The sequence below is a fragment of the Polyodon spathula genome, chromosome 5 (genome assembly GCF_017654505.1).
Source record: "Polyodon spathula isolate WHYD16114869_AA chromosome 5, ASM1765450v1, whole genome shotgun sequence".
Lineage (NCBI taxonomy): Eukaryota > Metazoa > Chordata > Actinopteri > Acipenseriformes > Polyodontidae > Polyodon > Polyodon spathula.
Genome location: NC_054538.1, coordinates 67630677 through 67651640, shown reverse-complemented (window position 1 = coordinate 67651640; position 20964 = coordinate 67630677). Strand labels below are relative to the sequence as shown.

The window sequence follows — 20964 nt, the reverse complement described above, 5'->3', positions numbered from 1 at the left end:
ACATATTCCCCTTTGTATTGTTTTTTTTTCTGCAAAAGACAGAACTTTATTATTCAGTTTTCATGAGATCGTGTTTATATTACAGTACTTAGTGCTGAAAGACACACAGATATAATTATATACTTTAAGGAAAATGTTGAGTTCAGTGACAGGGCTTCTGACTGATTGACAACTCCACAAATACACCGGACACTGATGCTCTGACGCGACGCGCTCAGTATGAAAAAGCCTTCATCGAAAACAATAATTACATTATATAAAAAACGAAAGAACCAAAAAAAAATGTACACCAAACTCAAAAATAGCTAAAAATAAGCAGTGAAAAATGAAATTAATAAAAACAGAAGCCCTAATTATACAACATCACCATTTCCCTTCTTGGATTTGTACTCTACACTTTTGGTGTGTGATGTTTGCAATAATGTTGGCTAGTCTCTGATTTCCAGTTATTGTTGTTTTTCTTTAAATCTCTCTCTCTCTCTCTCTCGCTCTAAATTATAATAAAGTAAATAAAAATAGAAGCTACTTCCTCTTTGATGTGTGGGAACCTGAGTTAAATTAAGAGGAACTGAGATTAGCAAATACATGCTGGGACTATCAGAAAGCACAAGGTATATTTCAGATGAATGTAAGATGGGAGTTGTTTTTAATGGTGTCAGCACTTTATCACATGATCCGAATGAAATGAGGAATGTTGCTCTTTTCCAACACTTAGGAGTCGCCAAACAACCCCGAATCCAGGATTGTGCGCCTGTTTAAATCTGTGATGCAACTTTTAATAAACAGGAACCCCATTTACACAACTTGACTCTGTTGAATTCATTATAAAAGTTAATCTCCAAGGTAACGGTGAAGCTACAACCATTGCAATTGGTAAAGTCACACCCAATCCGATTGGAATTAACAGATTGAATCAAATATATATGGACCTCACTGGTAGTGAGCCAATGGACTGTTTACAACCTCCTTAGCCCAGCCATTCATTTAGAAATATTATTATTATTTTTTTTTTTTTTTAATGCTGATTGTTAGTATGAATAGTTCATAACATCCTCTTGCACATAGATATGAAGTCCCATTGTAACCAAGTTAAGCAAGAATAACCTTCACTGATACGAGATGTAAAATGAAAAAATGCACTATATTTTTAATACAGATTTGTTTTATTCTACATTACGTGTTTCCTTAATTCCCAGTTAATTAAAGCCAAAAATCACCTGGAGACAGATTAGCAGTGACTTCAGCTTCATCTACATATTTTGAAACACATAGTTTGATAGAAATGTGTGAAGTATGATGGTGCTATAGGATATCACACATCATCTGCTGTCTTGTTCATTTCCTCTGCTCCCTTAAGCTGCAAACCAAAGTGACACCTAAGAGTGCTAACAGCACGTGGTTTCAGATAATCAGTCTTTTAGCTGTGTGAATGTATTGCCACCAGTTAATTAAATACTTAACTTTCATTGACATGACTTTCCATGACAATACATATGTGTGTGAATATTTTAGAGCTAGTCTAACAAAAACAAAAAAAGTTGCTAGCACGTAAGATTACAATGCATGAATAGACACATAATTACAATTTGTAATTATTACCAATTGTTCCTGTACTTACACTGTAACTACTGTATTATGACATGACATCGCATGGCATGCATCAGCTTGTACTTGCACTGATCTGCTCCATACCTTACCACATACAACTACTGCTCCTAACTATAACTGCTTACTTTATTTTATTTTTATTGGTATCCGCATTCACGTTTTTTGTCATTGCTCTTATTTGAAATGGTTCTCCTCCACTTATCGTACTTACTACGTGCTCTTAATAGAATTTACTTGTATAAGCAAATATTTTTAATATAAGTTAACTGCTCTTAGTTGAACCCGCTCTTACATGTAATTATTTACTGTATTCTCTGTTTTTTGCTTTTGTTTGAATTTGATCCTTTGCTACTGATATGATTGTACTTTACTGTTCTTATCTGTAATGTGATATTTTGTAATGTGATACTTTGTACTGTTATATTTTGTAACAATTGTAAGTCGCCCTGGATAAGGGTGTCTGCTAAGAAATAATAATAATAATAATAATAATAATAATAATAATAATAATAATAATAATGACTTTTTGCTCAAAACTCAATGATTACGTAATAAGACTATGGCCTGGGCCATTTCTTTGTAATTGTGCAGTTATTCCAAGAGCAGGAAACATTGGCGGTTGTAGTTATTACTAGCATGTTATTACAGTATGTCCTGTACATGCTACCAAGAACACTTGATCGTAAGAATTCACATAGAATGTATCACAGCTTCTGCCATACCATCCACAAGGTGTTTCCACAAGTATAGGGGGAGTGCTTTGCATCTCTTCACAACAGATCAACTGATCAGTACTTTTTGGATTTATTGCATGATACTCAGGTGCCAATACCTACGGACACAGCTACATATATTAAACTTTTCACCTCTGTAACTTATCTGGTGACAATACACACCGTAGATTACCCTTTATGAAAAAGAGCCAGGCTTCTCTGTAGGAGTGGCTATAAAGCGCTTAATCTCATCTCACTGTCAGGCAACAGAATCTCTAAGAAATCACTTTAAATGTTCCATTTTGCAATTTAAAATGTAGTTGCATTGTAACCACACAACCATCTGTGTAGTTATTGCATTACTGTGTTAAAACATATGTATCTTAACACAATGTATTTTTACATTACAATAATGGATGTTACTACCAATAGATAACAATGTTTCTGTTAATTGTAAGCATGTGTAGATCGCCAGCTACATTAAGACACATTTTGACAGGATGTTAGGTTGGTTTTAGCCAAGGACGGTTAACTTGGCGTCATGACCAGGTGCTCCTATGTTTGGCCTTATCTTTGAAAGACAAGCGCAGCAACAGGTTGCCACCAATTCCAGCAGTATATGACACACGAAGAACAACATTCCTCCATCCATGAGAGCAACCACCAAGAAAAGGAATTAAAACAAGAACTCGTCTAGGACAACTGGAAGCTGCTAGAAACTGGAAAATGCTGGCAGATGTTGGACAACGGCTTATTTTCCCACCTGAGATTGCCACCACTAACCTTCAACCTGATGTTGTCTTGTGGTCAGGATCAGCACGCCTTGTTCACCTGGTGGAGTTAGCAGTGCCATGAGAGGATGCTGCAGATGAGGCATATGAAATGAAGAAGTTTGGATACACTCAACTAGCTGCTGAAGTAGAACAGCAATGGAAAGTCCAGGTTTACCCAGTGGAGGTGGGTTGTTGAGGATTTGTGGCACAATCCACAACCTGGTTTCTCAGAGACATCGGATTCAGTGATCAAGAGTGGACGGAGGGGGGTGATGCTGGGACACCAGAATCACTGTTGAGCCCTCTTGAGGTGTCGTGGGCTAGTCGACGAAACACCATGGATGGAAGGTGCCCACTTGAAGACCCCAGAAAAGTACCCTACTCACATTAGTTTACAGTAAAAGAAGCTGTGTCTTAGTTGGTGCTTATCTTGGCGAGAGCTGAGTCTTAGCACCTACTCTCATGTAATGGAAATCTTAACAGATCCAAGAATGTATTTCCATGGATAAAACGTTTTAGAATAATATTCTCTTTTTTGACTGACATTAATTATTTATATCTTTGTTTTTATAATTCCAGGGACTTTCAAGACTAGTCACGGGAGTAGACTTCCTTCATGCTGATTTTTATTTTTGCTCCTATAGCTCTGTTGAAAAGGCCAGGTTAATTAAATGTTTAAATGTCACATAAAATGGAGCTAATTGTGTATTTTGGTCTTGGTGTTTCAGAATATATGACATCTGCTCTAAATCCAGAAGGTCAAGAGAACAAATCTGACAAATTCCATCAACTCCATCTACCAAACACCCATCGTGATGTGCTGGGATGCCATGCTGTCTTTCACATTATACACAAAACTAAAGCTATATCTTAATTGACATTAAAGACGTCCATACTTTTCTGTCCGTGCCAGGCTCATGCTGATACATATCATATAACGTGTCACAACATCCACTCATCCAAGGTCAGAATGACCAGAATGTATGCAAAACTGGCCCACTGCTCGCTCATCTCTAATGATCTTTTTCAAGCCTGGCTCCAATCTGGACTTACCCTTCAGGCTTTATATCAGATTTTTCAGTTACACATTAATCCCGTCCCACTTATTTCACGTTTCGGTATGGTGCCCAGTGATTCTCCTTGACCAGCTTGTGTAACAGGCAGCGTTGTGTAATACACTGCTATTACAGATTCCATTCCCTCTGCGAGATGAGATACCATTAAAAGCTCTAAAACCACAAATTCATTGCACTCGCCTGTGGTGTGCAGGGTTGTTGGTTCACCCCCAGCCTGTGCTTTGTTACATTTCCAGTCACACCTGTCACTGCTTTGCACCACGCTCACATTCAGGTGAGCTGTACAAATACCAATTGCAATTTTATGAATAAGAGGGGAAAAAAATTAATGCAAGAAAATATTTTTGGGAAAAATTACATAAAAAATGTGTATAAAAGATAAGGAAGCTGAAAGTCATAAGTGTCATTTTTTTATTAATTGTTTTAAGGTTTCTTACACAGACACTGTCTTCAATCGATGGGAACATATCAGTAAGTTAGGATTATGAACAGATCCCATATCACATTCAATTCAAGTACCTTTTTTTAATCAACAAATGATTACCGCTTCTCTTTAAAAAAAAAACTGTATTTTGAGGAGATCATACACATCTGCAGATTGTGCTGTGGCATTTTATCTTGACTAGAATTTTCCTGAAGTGCTATATAGAAATGTTTCTAAAACAGAAGAATGTTCCTGGGATTAAAGATCTAAGAATACATTCAGCAAATCTGGGTATTTCAACATGTTATCTTGTCAAGTTTAAAGGTTGCTGCCCAGCTAAATACTGGAAGAATTATACAAAACTGTAACAGTGTGCTAAGTAAGTTAACAGCAGAGTAATGCATTAGGTCATGTTAGCACCATTCAATATAAAATTAACAATCTTATGCATTGTGTGTTTAATGATTCTAATTATGTGTATATCACATGTTTAAACGGTAATAGCCAGTCTATTTTTTCTAATGTCTTTTGCACATTTAATATGTTTTGATTAGATAACAGTAGAAAGAAAACAATTGATGAGTTGTTCTGCAATAAATACACCCGATGTTTAATTTTTAAATTATTATTGTGTTATTATATACTGTTATTTTAATGGTGTCAGTTAATTTAAGAAAAAAATAAAATATCCCTGTCTTTCACTCAGGAATTCTGATAACCTTAGATGTGAATATATGTATAAGCATGAGCTTCTGGTCCAAAAGCGCTTTACATTTAAACAAAGTGCTGAATTCGCCCCCTGAGAATTTTTTATTCTTTTTTAATTGTATCATCGATTCAGTAGTACAATGATGCGTTGCTAGTATATGGTAAATTAGAATGTACTCAACTGAAAGTTGCAGATGTTTATTTTTAATAAATGAGTTTTCTGCTTTCTCAAGTGGAATGCTCACAACAAACTTGAATTCCATGCTACAATGCCGGGGGTGGGGGGTGGGGGGGGCGTCAGGCACTCCCCCAGTAGAGCCTAATTCACAAGGGTTCCTCGGTTGATAAGACATCTTGAGAATGAGAGGCCATGACTGTCACTTGAGACTTCTCCCACTTCAACTGCTCATTTTAGTTACTCAGTGTAAGAATATAAGAAAATGTATGAACTAGAAGAGGCCATTCATCCCATTTAAGCCTGTCAAGTTCCTTGTAGTTGATTGATCTCAAAACTTTGACAAGTTGGGTCTTAAAGGATCCTGGTGTTTCAGCATCAACAAGTGACTAGATAACCCATTCCATTCCCATTTCACAGGGCGGAGCTAGGCTACCTGTTGTAGTGTTTAGGACATGAAGTTAGTAACAAATAGAACACATAAAGAGAGAGGCTTTGTCCTTTAAAGGCCCTACGCATATAAAGGGGGTTCCTTCATTGAGGAGACCCGACAAACAGGAGGCAACCATCTCTGAGATGACCCGACATACGAAGAGGCTCACGAGCCGGATAGAAAACAATGTTAGTAGATGTTAGAAGATATAGAGCAGGGTGTTCCGCCTCTTCAAAAGCCCAATTTATAGAAGGGGGGTTCCGTCGCTGAGGAGACCAAACAAACAGGAGAGGGGGTCACCTGACAAATAAGAGGGGTTCCATTGCTTGGGGCCCTCACATAAATAGAGACATCAGCATCTGAAAGAGAAGACAAGAAATCATGCACGCTAATGGAGGTGTTTGGCCGGGGGGTCCCCTCTGACTCATTGAGAACCCTCCTCTGAGGTAAATGAAGCGGCGCTTAACAAAGGGTTGAAGAAAGTGAAATCACTATGCAGGACAACTGTGTACATGGCTAAGCATTAAATAGAGTAGATTTAATTGATGGAAGAAGATGATAGGGCTCCACCCCTCAAACCACACTTAATAGGTTAACATTTTTTGTAGTGCACTTAAAGTATTGCTTAGGGTTAACTTTGTCAACTCCTTTTAAGAGTTTAAAGACTTCAGTCAAGTCCCCTCTTTTTTTGTTTTTTTGTTTTTTGTTTTGTCCTGTGCAAAATTAAACTGCATTAAACTCTGTCCGTAAATTCTTTAGACTTTGATTTCAAGATCCTGAATTAGTAGCATGCTGATTAATTGTCAAGAAGCAAATGCCCCCAGGAACAGTCACCCTTTCTGGAGCATCTACACATCAACCAAGTCCCAACTTTAAATCACAGTTTACCTCAAAGCAACCATTAACTTAATCTTAATCTTAAAGTAATTCTGTAAAATTGAAGAGTTGTGTGGTAAGATTGAAATATCATTCTCTATACAACATCCTCTCAAAAAGTCTGGGTGCTCCTGAAGCATGTAGTACCGTACAAATTGGCAACGTATTCATTAGTGGGTAAAGCATTTAATAAATAAAAGCAATTACTACAGACCTAAAGATAGTTCCACATAAAATACAGGGTATTTTGCATTCTAACATTACATTATGTAACATAATTTTTGTTCCTGGGTAGTAAGTGTTATTTCCTAATTGCTTATGCCTCAAAAGTATAGAAAATGGCTATTATTCCCCACAAACTTTGCTTTTGTGACCAGGACAGTGATATTTTGAAATGTACCTATTTCCAATGAGAAAACGGTCTTTTCGTTCACATAAAGTCAGAAAAAAACAACATATGAATCCAAATTAACATGTATTTATACTAAACTAATACAAAAATGACTACAAAAGATTTAGAAGTGAGTAGTTTTTCGGGATTTACGATTATACTGTAAATCACTTTCACGAATCAGCCCCCAAATGTACTCTCCCATCATGTTCTTGTTATACTGTCCTTGGTAGCGGCGTTCAAAGTCCAGTATATCCTGGTGGAAGCGCTCGCCTTGCTCCTCCGAGTATGCTCCCATGTTCTCCTTGAATTTATCAAGACGAGCATCAAGGATATGGACTTTGAGGGACATCCTACAGCCCATTGTGCCGTAGTTCTTCATCAGAGTCTCAACCAGCTCCACATAGTTTTCGGCCTTGTGATTGCCCAGGAAGCCCCGAACCACTGCGACAAAGCTGTTCCAAGCCGCTTTCTCCTTACTAGTGAGCTTCTTGGGGAATTCATTGCACTCCAGGATCTTCTTTATCTGTGGTCCGACGAAGACACCGGCTTTGAGCTGCCGCAGACAGCTTACGGAAGAAGTCTTCAAGGTACTTGAAGGCTGCCGACTCCTTATCTAGAGCTCTGACAAATTGTTTCATAAGGCCCAATTTGATGTGCAGTGGTGGCATCAGCACCTTCCAGATTTGGACGTTGTTCCTCCCCACAGAGAACTCGGTCCGCTGTGGCCAGTCCCGCTTGTGGTAGTGCACCTTGGTGTCCCTGCTGTCCCAAAGGCAAAGATAGCAGGGAAACTTGGTAAAACCGGCTTGGAGACCCATCTAGGAATGCCACCATTGCAGCCTCTTGATGCCATCTCAGAAAAATGCAGATATGTATCCACTTAGGCAGCTGGAACTAAACTGAACTGGTGGGCTTAAGGCCCCTGTATTTATACTACTATTTATATTACTGGAAAGTTCTAGATAGTTCTAGAAGTTACTCCAAGTTTACTCAGCACTGAATCTATCTGGAATGTTCTGGAAAATAGGTAAATTTCAAAATATCACTGTCCTGGTCACAAAAGCAAAGTTTGTGGGGAATAATAGCCATTTTCTATACTTTTGAGGCATAAGCAATTAAGAAATAACACTACCCAGGAACCAAAAAAAAAAATTTTTTAAATTGTTACACGGTGTTATCATCTTGTAAATACCGTGTGGTGAGATCTAAATTGGCCAAGCAGTCCATCACTGGCTGTATTTCCTTTAATAGCGAGCAAAATTAGCTGAGAGCAAAAACCACAGGGCTGCATGTGTAAATAATAATAATAATGAATGTAATAGGATTTCAAAGAGACGGCACAAATAGTGATGTTTTAAAATTGCCAGTGTAATGGCTATTTTTATGCTGTTGCTGTTGAGTGACCTATAAAATAATTGCATCCTTGAGTTCTAGCTATCAACAGCCCTTTCATCATCTTTTTATATAATTGTTTACTCAATGGGGCTCCTAGTTATTTCAAATTGCTCAAAGGGAGAACAAATATTCAAAGAGATGAGATAATGCACTAGAGATGCTTTGATCCTGATACATTCTAAACAGCGTTTTAAAATGGTGCTTTTTTGTTTTGTTTTTATTGTTCACTTAGTTTTATAATATTTGTAATCATTCTGAGTGATTTTTATTGTGATTTGATTTGTTTTTGTCTTTTTTGTTGATAAATCAGTGTTAGGATGCTTTCTTAATACAGGAGCTATTCTTCAGTTGTACAGTAGTTCATAGACATATGTAATATAGGCTAGACCAGCCAGTATCTTTATATTAGTAAGGATCAGCACCATCTAATACACAGAGAAGACAGTGGATGTGCCACAAACATATTCTTTGCTGATTACACCCTGCTAAAATCTTTATTTTTAGCAAAAACTTTTTCTCAAGCTAAACTGGGAGTACTGTTTGTCGACATCTCTGAAAGACATAAGATCAAGCAACAGAAACAGCATGACTTTTTTAATATTATGTTTCAGATTTAATTCAATGCACAGCCTCAGATTCAAATAAAAACTCAATTGTGGTCATCAGTTTCAAGAAGGGCGTATGCAAGGCACCGAGAAGAGAACATCTGTGTAGAACAAAAACCTGCAAAACTAGGGTTGACTGATCGCCATTAGGAACGAAGACAGAGAAATGTTTTAATGATCTACACGTTTAGAGAAAAGGCAAGAGGAAGTGGCTTCAGTAAGGGTGAGGGAAATGGACCTAGGAGGCACATTTACACAGAGTGAGGAGGCTATGGAATAAGGTCCTAACCGTGTTGTTTAGTTCAGTTTAATTTATTCACTTTATGTCCACAGGGCCAGTATAGTTGTCACATACTGATTATACACATAAAGAGACCTGGTGCCCACCAACCATGATCGATAATAACAATTTGTTAAGTTATAATATATGTAGGTTCTTTAATATATATAATATATATATATATATATATATATATATATATATATATATATATATATATATATATATATATATATATAAAAGAGTCATTGAGATCCTTTAAGACCAGACTTGACAATGTCAAGATTGAGATCCATCAGCTGCACAAGCACTGATGGGCCAAACGGCCTCCTGTTGTTTATACATCTTACTTTTTATTGTTTTTATAGACTTATGGGAAGTACACAGACATGAGTTTTTAATTATGTCACATAGTAAGCTCCACCTTCTTCAATTGTTCTTGACTGGCAGGTACAGAATGTGAGGGTAGGTGTGACATCAGCTACGGGACCAGGATACACAAACTAATAGAAAGCGCCCTGTTAAGTCCTACATGTAATGTTGAATGCATGAAAACAGGGAGCACTGAAAGTGTGTCGAGTTTGTATATTGGAAGGAGTGAAATAAACACTGCCTGATGGCCTGATGCAGTCCTGCATGAAGCCTAGGGCATTTTTTATACAACTAAGTAATTTCCCTTCCAGCTCCAGACATACACTTGCACCCGCAGAACAGGATAAGTGTTTCCTATTCTTATTATACCATTCACAGTGCTTAAAGACCATTGTTGATATTGTCTCTGATGGTCACTGTTGCTGCTTCTGTTTCAAATGAAGGTTCAGATTCTCTGCAGGCAACACTGGTTGAAAGCGACCAGCCTGTGCAAAGCGTTAGGTATTTATCCTAGTGAATTAAACTAATGCATTCAGTGCCAGCTTCCAGCCAATGATAGCATAAATTATTGTGCATGGAAGGGAATATGAACCACTGGGAGAAAAAAAAAAGTGTATTTCTGTTGGATTTAAAGGTCCACACATCTTTTTACTTCCTAAAAAAACACTTTATTACCTACTTAGAGGTTACTATTACAGTATGCACAGTAGATTAATCAGAGAATAATGTTTATGCTAAGTCAGGCTAGCCCTTAAAATGTAAATACAGTAATTTACTACTTGTTAACTTATAGCATTAATATTTGCATATTCCATATTGAAGTATCACAAGAAAATATCAAAACAGGAGGTAACAGGAAATATTGATATTCATGGTGCTAAAAGCATGTAAGAAAAATCAATTAAAATGCAAGACTTCTCTTTACAATAACTGGATAAAATGGTGCACAAGTGAGTGGTTGTGTTAATTCAGCGATAATGGTCAGCCCTGTGTCAACTGAAGCACACCCAGCGACTGGAGACAAGAGGTTGCTGTAGCAAGGTGACTTCTGTGGAATCCTTATAGAAGACTGCTGACCTTGCACAGCCATGTTTCAAACCTCTCCCCTGACTTCACACGGCCATGCCTTTAACAAGTGAGCCCCTTTAATAATGAAATGCAATCCCCCCTGCGAAAATGTTGATTAAATTCCATCTGATAATAATCATTTACCTGTTGGATTCTTCACAAATGAAATTAAATCAGGACAATGGCAGTCCCTAGGAACGGGGTGCACAAAAGAAAACAAATCCTGTATCTACAGTACCTGGAACAAAGAAAGAAACTGGCTTGCAGAGTTGGGTTCATTGCTCTTTAGTCTAGATCATTTCCATAATTCAAGGCAGCTTCCAGGATCTGTGTCACATCTTTCCATTATTTAAATATATTGTACAGGTGTGTTTATGCGTGTCTGTGCGTGTGTATTTAATAGGATCTCTCTAAGGAAGACCAGCTGATAACATGCAAAACTTACAAACCTAAGCTAGAAAGCTCTTCTTCATCACAGTTAAATAGCCTTCATAATGAAAAGCAACCAATTTCAGACAGAAGCAAGAAAAGCAAAAAGAAATGTGTGGACTCATGAAAACCCTTCAATTACAACTGAAAACATTCATGTGCATGCTATTATTATAAACACTAATATATGCATTGAGAAAAGTCATTAAAAAGAGAAGTTAAAACAATTAAGATTGACTTTTGTTTGTTTTTGTTTTTTTACATTGTTTAAAAATACATATAAATGTATGGGCTGCAGTCTTAATGATATCCAGTCTCTTCATGAAATAACATAAAAATAACTCCTGGAAATGTGGCCACATTGGTAATTTAAACTCTTATCGCAAATCTATAACATGGTCTGCTACTACTGCCAAAATAGATGCTAATTTGCTTTACTGTTTTGCCAAAACTGTAATAGAAGATTGAAGATGCAAATCGTAATAGATGGCTGACAGAATTTCAAAAAGGGGTAAAACCTGCTACACTGATAAAAATCTAACCACAGGGTATGCAGATACTCCTCCAACAAGGTCTTTGGTCTGAAGAAACAGTGTTTCAGAGATCTTTAATGTGAAAGAAAACATCAGACTCTGGGGAATTATAATTGAACAAAATTGTGGATCACTGAGAAAGAAAAAACAGGCTTATTTGGTAAAAACTCTTAGTCCATAGCACAATCTAGAGGCCAAATCAGCACACTGCAAATGTACTATTATAAATGACAGCAATTATTTCATTATTAATGCAGTGTTTGCCTCAGACTGTATACTGTACATTTCACACTCATAGTAAATGAGGCTGAGCTGTATAGTACCTCTGAATAAACAACAAGCTTTTTCACCCTAAGCAGTTTAGAAGTCTGTTTAAGAATACTGAAAGAAAGAAAACAGGCAGATTCATTAGTTTGCTTAATAAACACTGTTACCTCCCCATCAGAGTGAACTTGATATGATTGCACATACTGTCAGAGCTACCCAAAAGACTGCTGTCAAAATATAAATTGCACATACCTTAAACTTCCTTTTTTGGGAGAATATTTGATAAACAGCCTTAAAGTGCTTTTAACATCTTACTATTTTGCAACGTTTGCTGTCAGTGCTGTGTTTTTTTCTGACAGTTCATGTTTTCCCTTTTCTAGTCATTCATAACTTACTTTCAGCTTCACGCCTCCTGTTACTGCCCAGTCATGGTTTTAGATTCTCTCAATCCAGAGAGATTCTGCAGTGTTGTCACATCACGTAGGGGTCATTTGAAGAAAAAACCGTCCCCCCCCCCCCCCCGGTGGGGGCCCCCCCCCACCCCTCATTCTTTTACCAGCTCTCCCCCATTATGCTTATCAATGCTTTACCATTCTGTTTACTATGGTTCTTCTATGCTTTGTTACACTCTGCTATGCTTTTAATAGGGGACCTTTTTTTTATCAGAGTTGCCTGGTGTGAAAGCTAACCCAATGGACAAAAATAAGGAAGCTTTCCAGAGAGCTACAGTGCTTGTACAATAATACTCACTCGAAGCCCCCCACGTCATCACTTGACACCAGCTAACCTGTCAGCGTGCCAGCCTTCTCTCTTGCAAATATAACAGTCTGTATTGCTGAAGTGTAGATTATATTTGTCATACTATACCCTGTACTCTGTGACAATTATCATGTACACTTCAGCAATGCAGGCTGTTATATTTGCAAGACAGAAGGCTGGCACACTCATAGATCAGCTGAGGAAGTTGGAGGAATGATGTGACAGCATATAGCTAATTCCTACTCTCCTGCTTCTCAGTCACAGCTGCCTAATTAATTGGGTCTGGATTTAATCACTGTTTTGCAGAAGCCTGGTTTGCATTAGCCTGTTCTTTTTTTTTTAAAACTTTACGCTACAATCAAATTGTAATTAAAACATTTTAAGTAACCCAGTATTATGAACAGACGCCAATAATTCATATATATACTATACTGATATATATATATATATATATATATATATTATATATATATATATATATATATATATATATATATATGTGTGTGTGTGTGTGTGTGTGTGTGTGTGTGTGTGTGTGTGTGTGTGTGTGTGTGTGTGTGTGTGTGTGTGTGTGAACATAATTTAGATATTTTATTTAACACCATGTAATTAAAGTATTTACAAAATTATATTGCAAAAGTCTACTAGAAGCCATAATAGTGACAAAGTATGTCATGGTAGATTTCGAAGTCTCACATTATGAGGCCACTAGGCCATTCTGACCACTAGGGAGCGCAGTGAATCAACCCCAGAAGATGTCCCTTTCCTAATGAAATGCAGCACTATCTGTGGATCTTCAGCCAAGATCACAAAAATGAATCGTTACCACAGGACTCACCTTTGACTCCACAAGGCAGGCCTTTAGGAAGTTCTCATTGCTATTTTTATAGTGGTGCTCTGGGCTGGTCTTGGTAGAACCAATGCATTACAACTTTCCTCACCAAACAACTCTTATGGATATGTTTAAGATTATGCAAATGAAGCAAGGGAATGTAGTTGGACATTCTAAAATGGGGAGAAAATGGGGGGGGGGGGGGGGGGGGGACATAACTGGGCTCTCTATTTATTGATGTATTTATTTTTAAACAGGTTTCAGTAAAACACATTGCAACATTATATGGTAATGTCTGGGAGTAAGTTATTCTTTGGTGATTTACATTTCTTAGGGGACACTGCCATCTAGTGGATATAACAAAATGTATATACAGGTATGTATAAGTTTTGCTGGAGACTGCAAAACCATAGTTACGACTTTCCATTCAATTTTGGATCATTTAAATGCAGGTGGGCATACCTAAAGGTAATATATGGTAAATATTTAATGCATTTATTTATTTAAACAGTAGTATCACTGTAGTCTATTACAGTACCACGGTGTGCACTGTTCATATCTGTACTATTGTGTTTTGTGTTCGAAATCCATTGTGTTCCAGTTACTGGTAATGACGTGCTCTGTTAATAGCTTTACTGTCATTTCCCACTGGGAATTTTCAGACGTTTCTATAAAGAGAACAAGTTTTACAAAAAACTTCCAACAATGCTTTATTCTATCCAAGCAACTTTCACCAGTAGTTACAACTGTCATTACCAAGTAATTATGTTTTAATGTATTTTACCAAACTTCACCTAAACCTTACTATAACATTATTACCATTGAGAAACAACTATCCGAATAGTGTTTGATTGTTGACACAAGGGAAAGTGGTGCCATACAGACAAGGTCAACCAAGCACATGCCTTGCAGTCAGGGTTTTATTACAATGTGCAATACTTTTATTTTAACCAGCCTATTTAATCTTTAAATTGCCTTATCAATGCTGAATGACTTTCCTTGTTTGTTGTTTTTAAGATAGATGTTCCACTGTCATCTACCATGTGCTTGTTCCCTTGAATGCAGCTTCCTTATTGATGGGCATCAGTATAAGATTTGCAATGTCTAGCATGGCCCTTTATCATTATTGTCATAGTTTCAAGACAGATGGGTATGAAGGGGGTTTCCTATTCAATAGTGATTTGTACAGTTTAAGGATGTCAACTGATGATAAAAATTGTTTTAAATGTATTGCTGTTTATTGTTTGTATTAGACATGCAATACCTTCAATATGAAACTATTCTAACATCTGTCTAGACTTGTTAGCAGTACATAAAAAGCGCCTATATAGTTTCTTCATAGATATTTGTAGAAAATGATAAATGCAATTGGAGCAGGTAGCTTATTCCTTATATTCAAACTCTAAATAATGTTAGTTAGGTATTCCTAAACCAACAGCATTAATGTACTGTGGGATCCTTGAATCCTTCAAATGCGGTTATATAATTTATCTAACATGACTTGCACCTTTCTAAATCTGCACCAATAGTTCCACTGCCCTGTCTAAGAGACTCTGTTCTTAATTGCCATTTCATATCTCTCTCAACATCTTTGTTTTTGCCTAGTCCCTACCTTGAACTCCGACTCCATAGTACAGCAAGTTCAGATGGTCGGCCAAAACCACCCAAAGAGCCTGCCACTGCCCCAGACACTTTTAACACTCCCATTACCGGTTAAAGGGTCGTGCATCTTCTTAACACTTCCATTACCGGTTAAAGGGTCGTGCAACGTATGGCACGTTAAATATCTATCAAAAACTTCGAGTTGCAATAGAGTTTGTTAAACAGACATACAAATTACACTTACAAACTTAATGTTAAATGTTTTATTTATTGTTAATGTATATTACAGCATTCTCTTATCTATCGTTATACTGTCAAATACGTCCAATCTACTTATTTATGTAAATTTATATTAACAAAATCCATTTTAAAGTATTTATTTTTTTGTTAATATATCTGATCTACTTATTCCCTGGGCTCCATCTACTAATTCCCCAGACGTAGCACTAGTACAGCGATCTATGCGTAAACCATATAAACAATGGAACCTCCCCTTTAAATTCTAGAGTGCGACCCAGTTTTTCCCCAGGACATAGCGCATCTTAGTGAATATGCTATCACTAGCACATGGCCATGCGGAAACTGCAGAGTACAATTTATAACAGGCAGAAAATAAAAATGCTTTTCATACATCCAGCCCAGTGTCTCTCACCTTCTAGCTTCAAGTGTTGATATATGACTGTATAAAATTTTTTTTTTCAAAAGCAATCGTATATATATATATATATATATATATATATATATATATATATATATATATATATATATAAATGATTGCTTACTTTTTTCTTTTGCTATGTTCTTACCTTGACTAGGATTGAAATTAAGTTGCAATCAGTCCCATTCATTCCATTTGGCAAAACCATATTATAAGTGCAATTTGAATCGGTACTGTTTGCTAGCACTTACAGAACCTTCTCTCCTGTGTACCTGGATCAGTGTTGCCAGATCATTTAAAAAAATCCGAAAATTAAAAAAAAAAAAAAAAACGTCCAGGTTTCTATTTTTACAACATTTAATTAAGGGCTAATGTTGAGCGTTCCTACTGGTATTTATGAATAAACAAAGTGAAATAGCATGTACATAATGAGAAGAATATACAAATTTAGTAAACCATGAATAGATATCAAATATATGACCTGAAAAAAAAAAGACTAACTGATTTATTGTTAAAAGTAACAAGAGTTACATGAAGTTATAGCATTAATAAGTGTATTTGTATTGCAATAAAACTACCGACATTTTCAATGAGCACTTACATTTAGTAATGACTATCATGCCATTACATTTTTCAACAAATCACACGGAAGTTAGAATGGGGGATCCAGGACCTTGGCACTGCTCATTTAGCCCATAGATAAACAAACGTTAAAACCGAAGGAATGTGTTACCGGGAATAACAACGTTTTTGATAGACTGAAAATTTCAGCCGCACCAAGAACATAATAATCATAATTCAAATATACGTTTAATTCAAATATAGCAGTCTGATAAGATTTTCATTTGGAATACAGTAGTAAAAAAACTACACCTCTACGGCCTCTACACTTTTTTTTATTAAAAATAAAAAAATAAAAACATTTATACAGACTAAGGTGTCTGTAATAAATCTTGTCAATAGTTTGAATTCACCTTTGAAAGCCTCCTCAACTTCCCAAGCTGGTGACTATCTCTGCCTAAGGTGGAGCCATTGCGAACAGCTCTTTCTTAAGCGCTTTCAAGTTCTAAAGCGGAGACAGAACAGTGTCATGTTTGTAAAGGAGTGCTTGAATTTATGTTAAAAAAAAAAAAAAACTTCCAGAAAAGCTTCTTGAAATCCATATTTACCTATGTTAAATTCTTACCTCCAGAAATCCTTGAGTAAGGAATAAAAACCTCGCTCGAAATCTGGAGGGAAAACTTCCCAATCATATCATCTATCAGCTATATTTAATGTTGCTGGCACTATATGCGGGGAACGGAAGGAATGGCCACAGCAGTGTAGAGTGGAGGGAAGGCATGACCAGTCAGCTCATAGAAGAGAAGCAGAAAGGGCGAGAGGGTGTGTAGGGAGACATGAGGGATTGGAGGTAGGAGGGGCCAGCGTGGTGATGGGAGTGGTAGGCAAGAACAAGGGTCTTGAATTAAATACGAGCAGAGATAGGTAGCCAGTGGAGGGTGTGAAGCTAAGGGGTAGCATGAGAGTAGCCAGGCTGGGAGAAAACAAGAGGAGCAGCAGAATTTTGAATGAGCTGAAGGGGGCAGATAGCTGAAGCAGGGAGACCAGCAAGGAGAGAGTTACAGTGGTCCAAGCTGGCAAGTACAAGAGCTTGGACCAGGAGTTGAGTGGAATGTAGTGAGAAAAGAAGAGATTCAGTAGATGTTGCTAAGAAGTAAGAATATTTCTCTCAAATCAATTTTATTATAACAAAATGCATGAGGCTAAAAATGGTTGATTATACAGTAGTCTTTGGCTAACAGAACACCTCTCAGGAAACAAGCAAAGTGTTCTCATATCCGCAATGTTGTTTAAAATGGGAGTTAGCCACCAGACACAATATTAATGAATGAATCAATACATAAATAAATATTGCTTGTCATGACTCACGTGCATCAACTTATGAAATAAACAGAATAAGTACAAGAAAAGCAAACATTAATAGACTATCTGTCAAACTAAATTAACACAGCACCCCTACACACGTGCAGCAGCAATATACAAAGTATGCACATTATTTAACAGAATGGTGAAGCAACTCACCAGAACGGGAAACACTAAATCAAAATACAATGATTCAGTGATATGATGGCAGTTCTGGAAATATTTAATAAAGCACAAATACTGAATAAACCATTTTAATTTAAGTTTGAGGATGATGAGTTATCAGGTTACAAAACAGTACTGTGTCCGTTGTGAACTAATTGCTATCAGTGCCAAATAGGAATGCATTTAAGCAAAGTCCCTGTTTCTTTAGCTGGACCAATTACAATGGGAAAAATCAATTTCAACACAAGGGTATTCTCTTAGACTTAGTGTTCTCTTAGGAGGTGTTCCTATACATGCAGACTACTGTAAAAAAAAAAAACTTAAATGAGTGCTAACACTAACAGCAAGAGATGTTAAAAAGTTAAAAGCATTCAATACCTTTGTTAGCTAGGACCTCAAAAGATTATTAGAGGGCCTGCACGGCTCAATAATGAATGAAACCTATATATATATATATATATATATATATATATATATATATATATATATATATATATATATATATATATATATATAATTATAAAGATCTTGTATATAAAAATGAGGGTCTGCTTCCTAATAAACTATCAACTCTTGATTAATCTATTTTGGCCAACCAAAACCTTAACAAACGATGCAGCAGGAATGTGCAAGAATACAGTGCTTAGTCCTCGTAGAACAATAGCTCTGTGTTGACTAGCTTACTAACATGAATACAGATTTTGAATGTTAATAGTTACACTTGCCCGAAGTCTTACTTTTGTAGAGAAATGCACTCATATTACCATGAAAGACTTATCAAATAAATTAAAGAACACGTTCATAAATGAGTACATTGTTGGGAAATCTCTGAATCTTTTACAAGAGCATTTCCAACTAATTATTATTGGTAGTATCAGTAGTCCTATAAAATAAGGTCTGATTAATAAATTAAATACTAATATTATTATACATTCATCATGATGACTACTGTCAGTAGTTTAGTATTATTATTTAATGGACGGGCCTCATTTGATGATGATGATGATGATGATGATGATGATGATGATGATGATGATGATGTACTGTATTTACATGTTGTATATTTCTATCCAGCATTTGAAAGGTTAACTCCACGCAGCTGCGCCTGCGTACACAAACGGCACTGCAGTGAATGAATTTAATTAAAGCGTCATGTGATACAGCACGTTAGCAAAGCAGCTCAGTGTGTGTGTGTGTGTGTGTGTGTGTGTGTGTGTGTGTGTGTGTGTGTGTGTGTGTGTGTGTGTGTGTGTGTGTGTGTGTGCAAGCGTGTATGTTTGTCTATGTGTGTGTATTTACATTTGTGGTTGTGTCTGTCAGTCTGTTTGGGATATGTATGTGAATATGTACAGTATGCCATCAGGGCATGATGTTTAATTAGTATCGTAACAGGGTATATTTTTCCTAAAACGAAAAAGACCTAGGAGATTGAATTACTCAGTTCGCCTGATCATGTCTGCCGGTGCCAATGCTGGCAAACTGCCGTACGACGATCACAGCAGACAGGGCAAGTTCTTGTCCTATGTGTTCTACCAGGCTGTGCGGGACCACAAGCCAGTGTGGATGCTGGAAGACATGCGGACGATGGAATCGTTCTACTGGGAGGAGAACACCAGCCAAAGGACATACTCCCCTTCTGAAGCACTGCTTTACGCTGTAGTACACGATCACCAAGCCTATGCGCAATACCTGCTGAGTCACTATTCGGAGGAGGCTTTGCAAATGCCAGGGGAGCGCTTCTGCTGCTCTCCTTCCTCCGCGCCGCACCTGGCCATGGCTGTGAGGTATGACAGAAGGGACATTTTGGGGCTCATCCTGCAGGTGGCACACCGGCTCCCCAGTCTGAGGTCCTACCTAAACCGCAAGGGCTGCTTCCACCTGGAGGATGGCAAGACCCCATTGCACCTTGCCTGCGACCTGCTGCGCTCCGAATCGGTGCTTTTTCTCTTGGGGAACGGTGCGTCGCCACAAGCGGAGGACCACAAAGGCATGACACCACTAGACGTTATTTTGGAACAGCTGTGGGACTCGAAGGTCAACGTGGAACCCAAAAAGCGCTGCCTGGACAACTTGCTGCTGTTCATGCCCGCGCTGCGATTCAAAATGAAGAGGTCGTTGGAAGGTGACCCCTCCAGTTGGAAGAAGGTGCTTGGGGAGGATAAATTCAGCTACCTCATTGGGAAAACCCCGGCCCCTTTGTTTCTAACGACTATGCAAAGAATCCTGCAGCTCCTTCCCCCGGCGCAGTTCCCCAAAAGCCTGCAAGATCTCCCCATACCTGCCTCATTAAAACCATTGCCTGTGCCCTACAAAAAGCAGCGGATCCCAGTAAATGTGGTATAGATTGATTTTTAGGAACACCTCTTCTTTTAAGAGGGTTTTAAGTCTGCTAATTATAATAATGATAATGTATTTTAAGGAAGTATTATTATTTTATAAATAGATGCTATTAGTTTAGGCACAGCATCAAATGCGTATCACCGTATACATGCAGCATGCATTAAACTAATAATATTTTAACCTTTGTAAAAACAAAAAACAGAAATGTATTAGATATTACTTGTACTGTACTTTAAAATGGACAGCCCTTCATAAACAGATATTAAATAAGCAATAACCTGCTGCAGTAAGTTCATGGATTATTATTATTATTATTATTATTATTATTATTATTATTATTATTATTATTAATAATAATAATAATAATAATAATAATAATAATAATAATAATGATGCAGTAAAATGTCTTTGTAGTATGCAAGCATGGAATTATTTATTTTGTAACATGTATACAGTGTAAATGAACACATATTATATACTGTAGATATCAGTAACATTTAAAATGTAAAATATTTATTGAAATTATGCTATGACAGCGTGTAAATAAAACTACATG

At 37.0% G+C, this 20964-nt stretch overlaps 1 protein-coding gene across 1 annotated transcript; it reads left to right on the top strand.

The window, feature by feature from the left end:
- The first annotated feature begins 19349 nt into the window (after positions 1 to 19349).
- On the top strand, positions 19350 to 20699 carry zgc:112001 (uncharacterized protein LOC550384 homolog). The gene has a single exon (XM_041249360.1). It carries the CDS (start codon positions 19521 to 19523, stop codon positions 20409 to 20411), a length of 891 nt encoding a protein of 296 aa, XP_041105294.1. The 5' UTR covers positions 19350 to 19520; the 3' UTR covers positions 20412 to 20699.
- The last annotated feature ends 265 nt before the right edge of the window (positions 20700 to 20964 follow it).

Bases quoted from the DNA above. Each gene is read 5' to 3' on its own strand.
- zgc:112001 (XM_041249360.1), top strand. From the start codon at position 19,521: ATGTCTGCCGGTGCCAATGCTGGCAAACTGCCGTACGACGATCACAGC.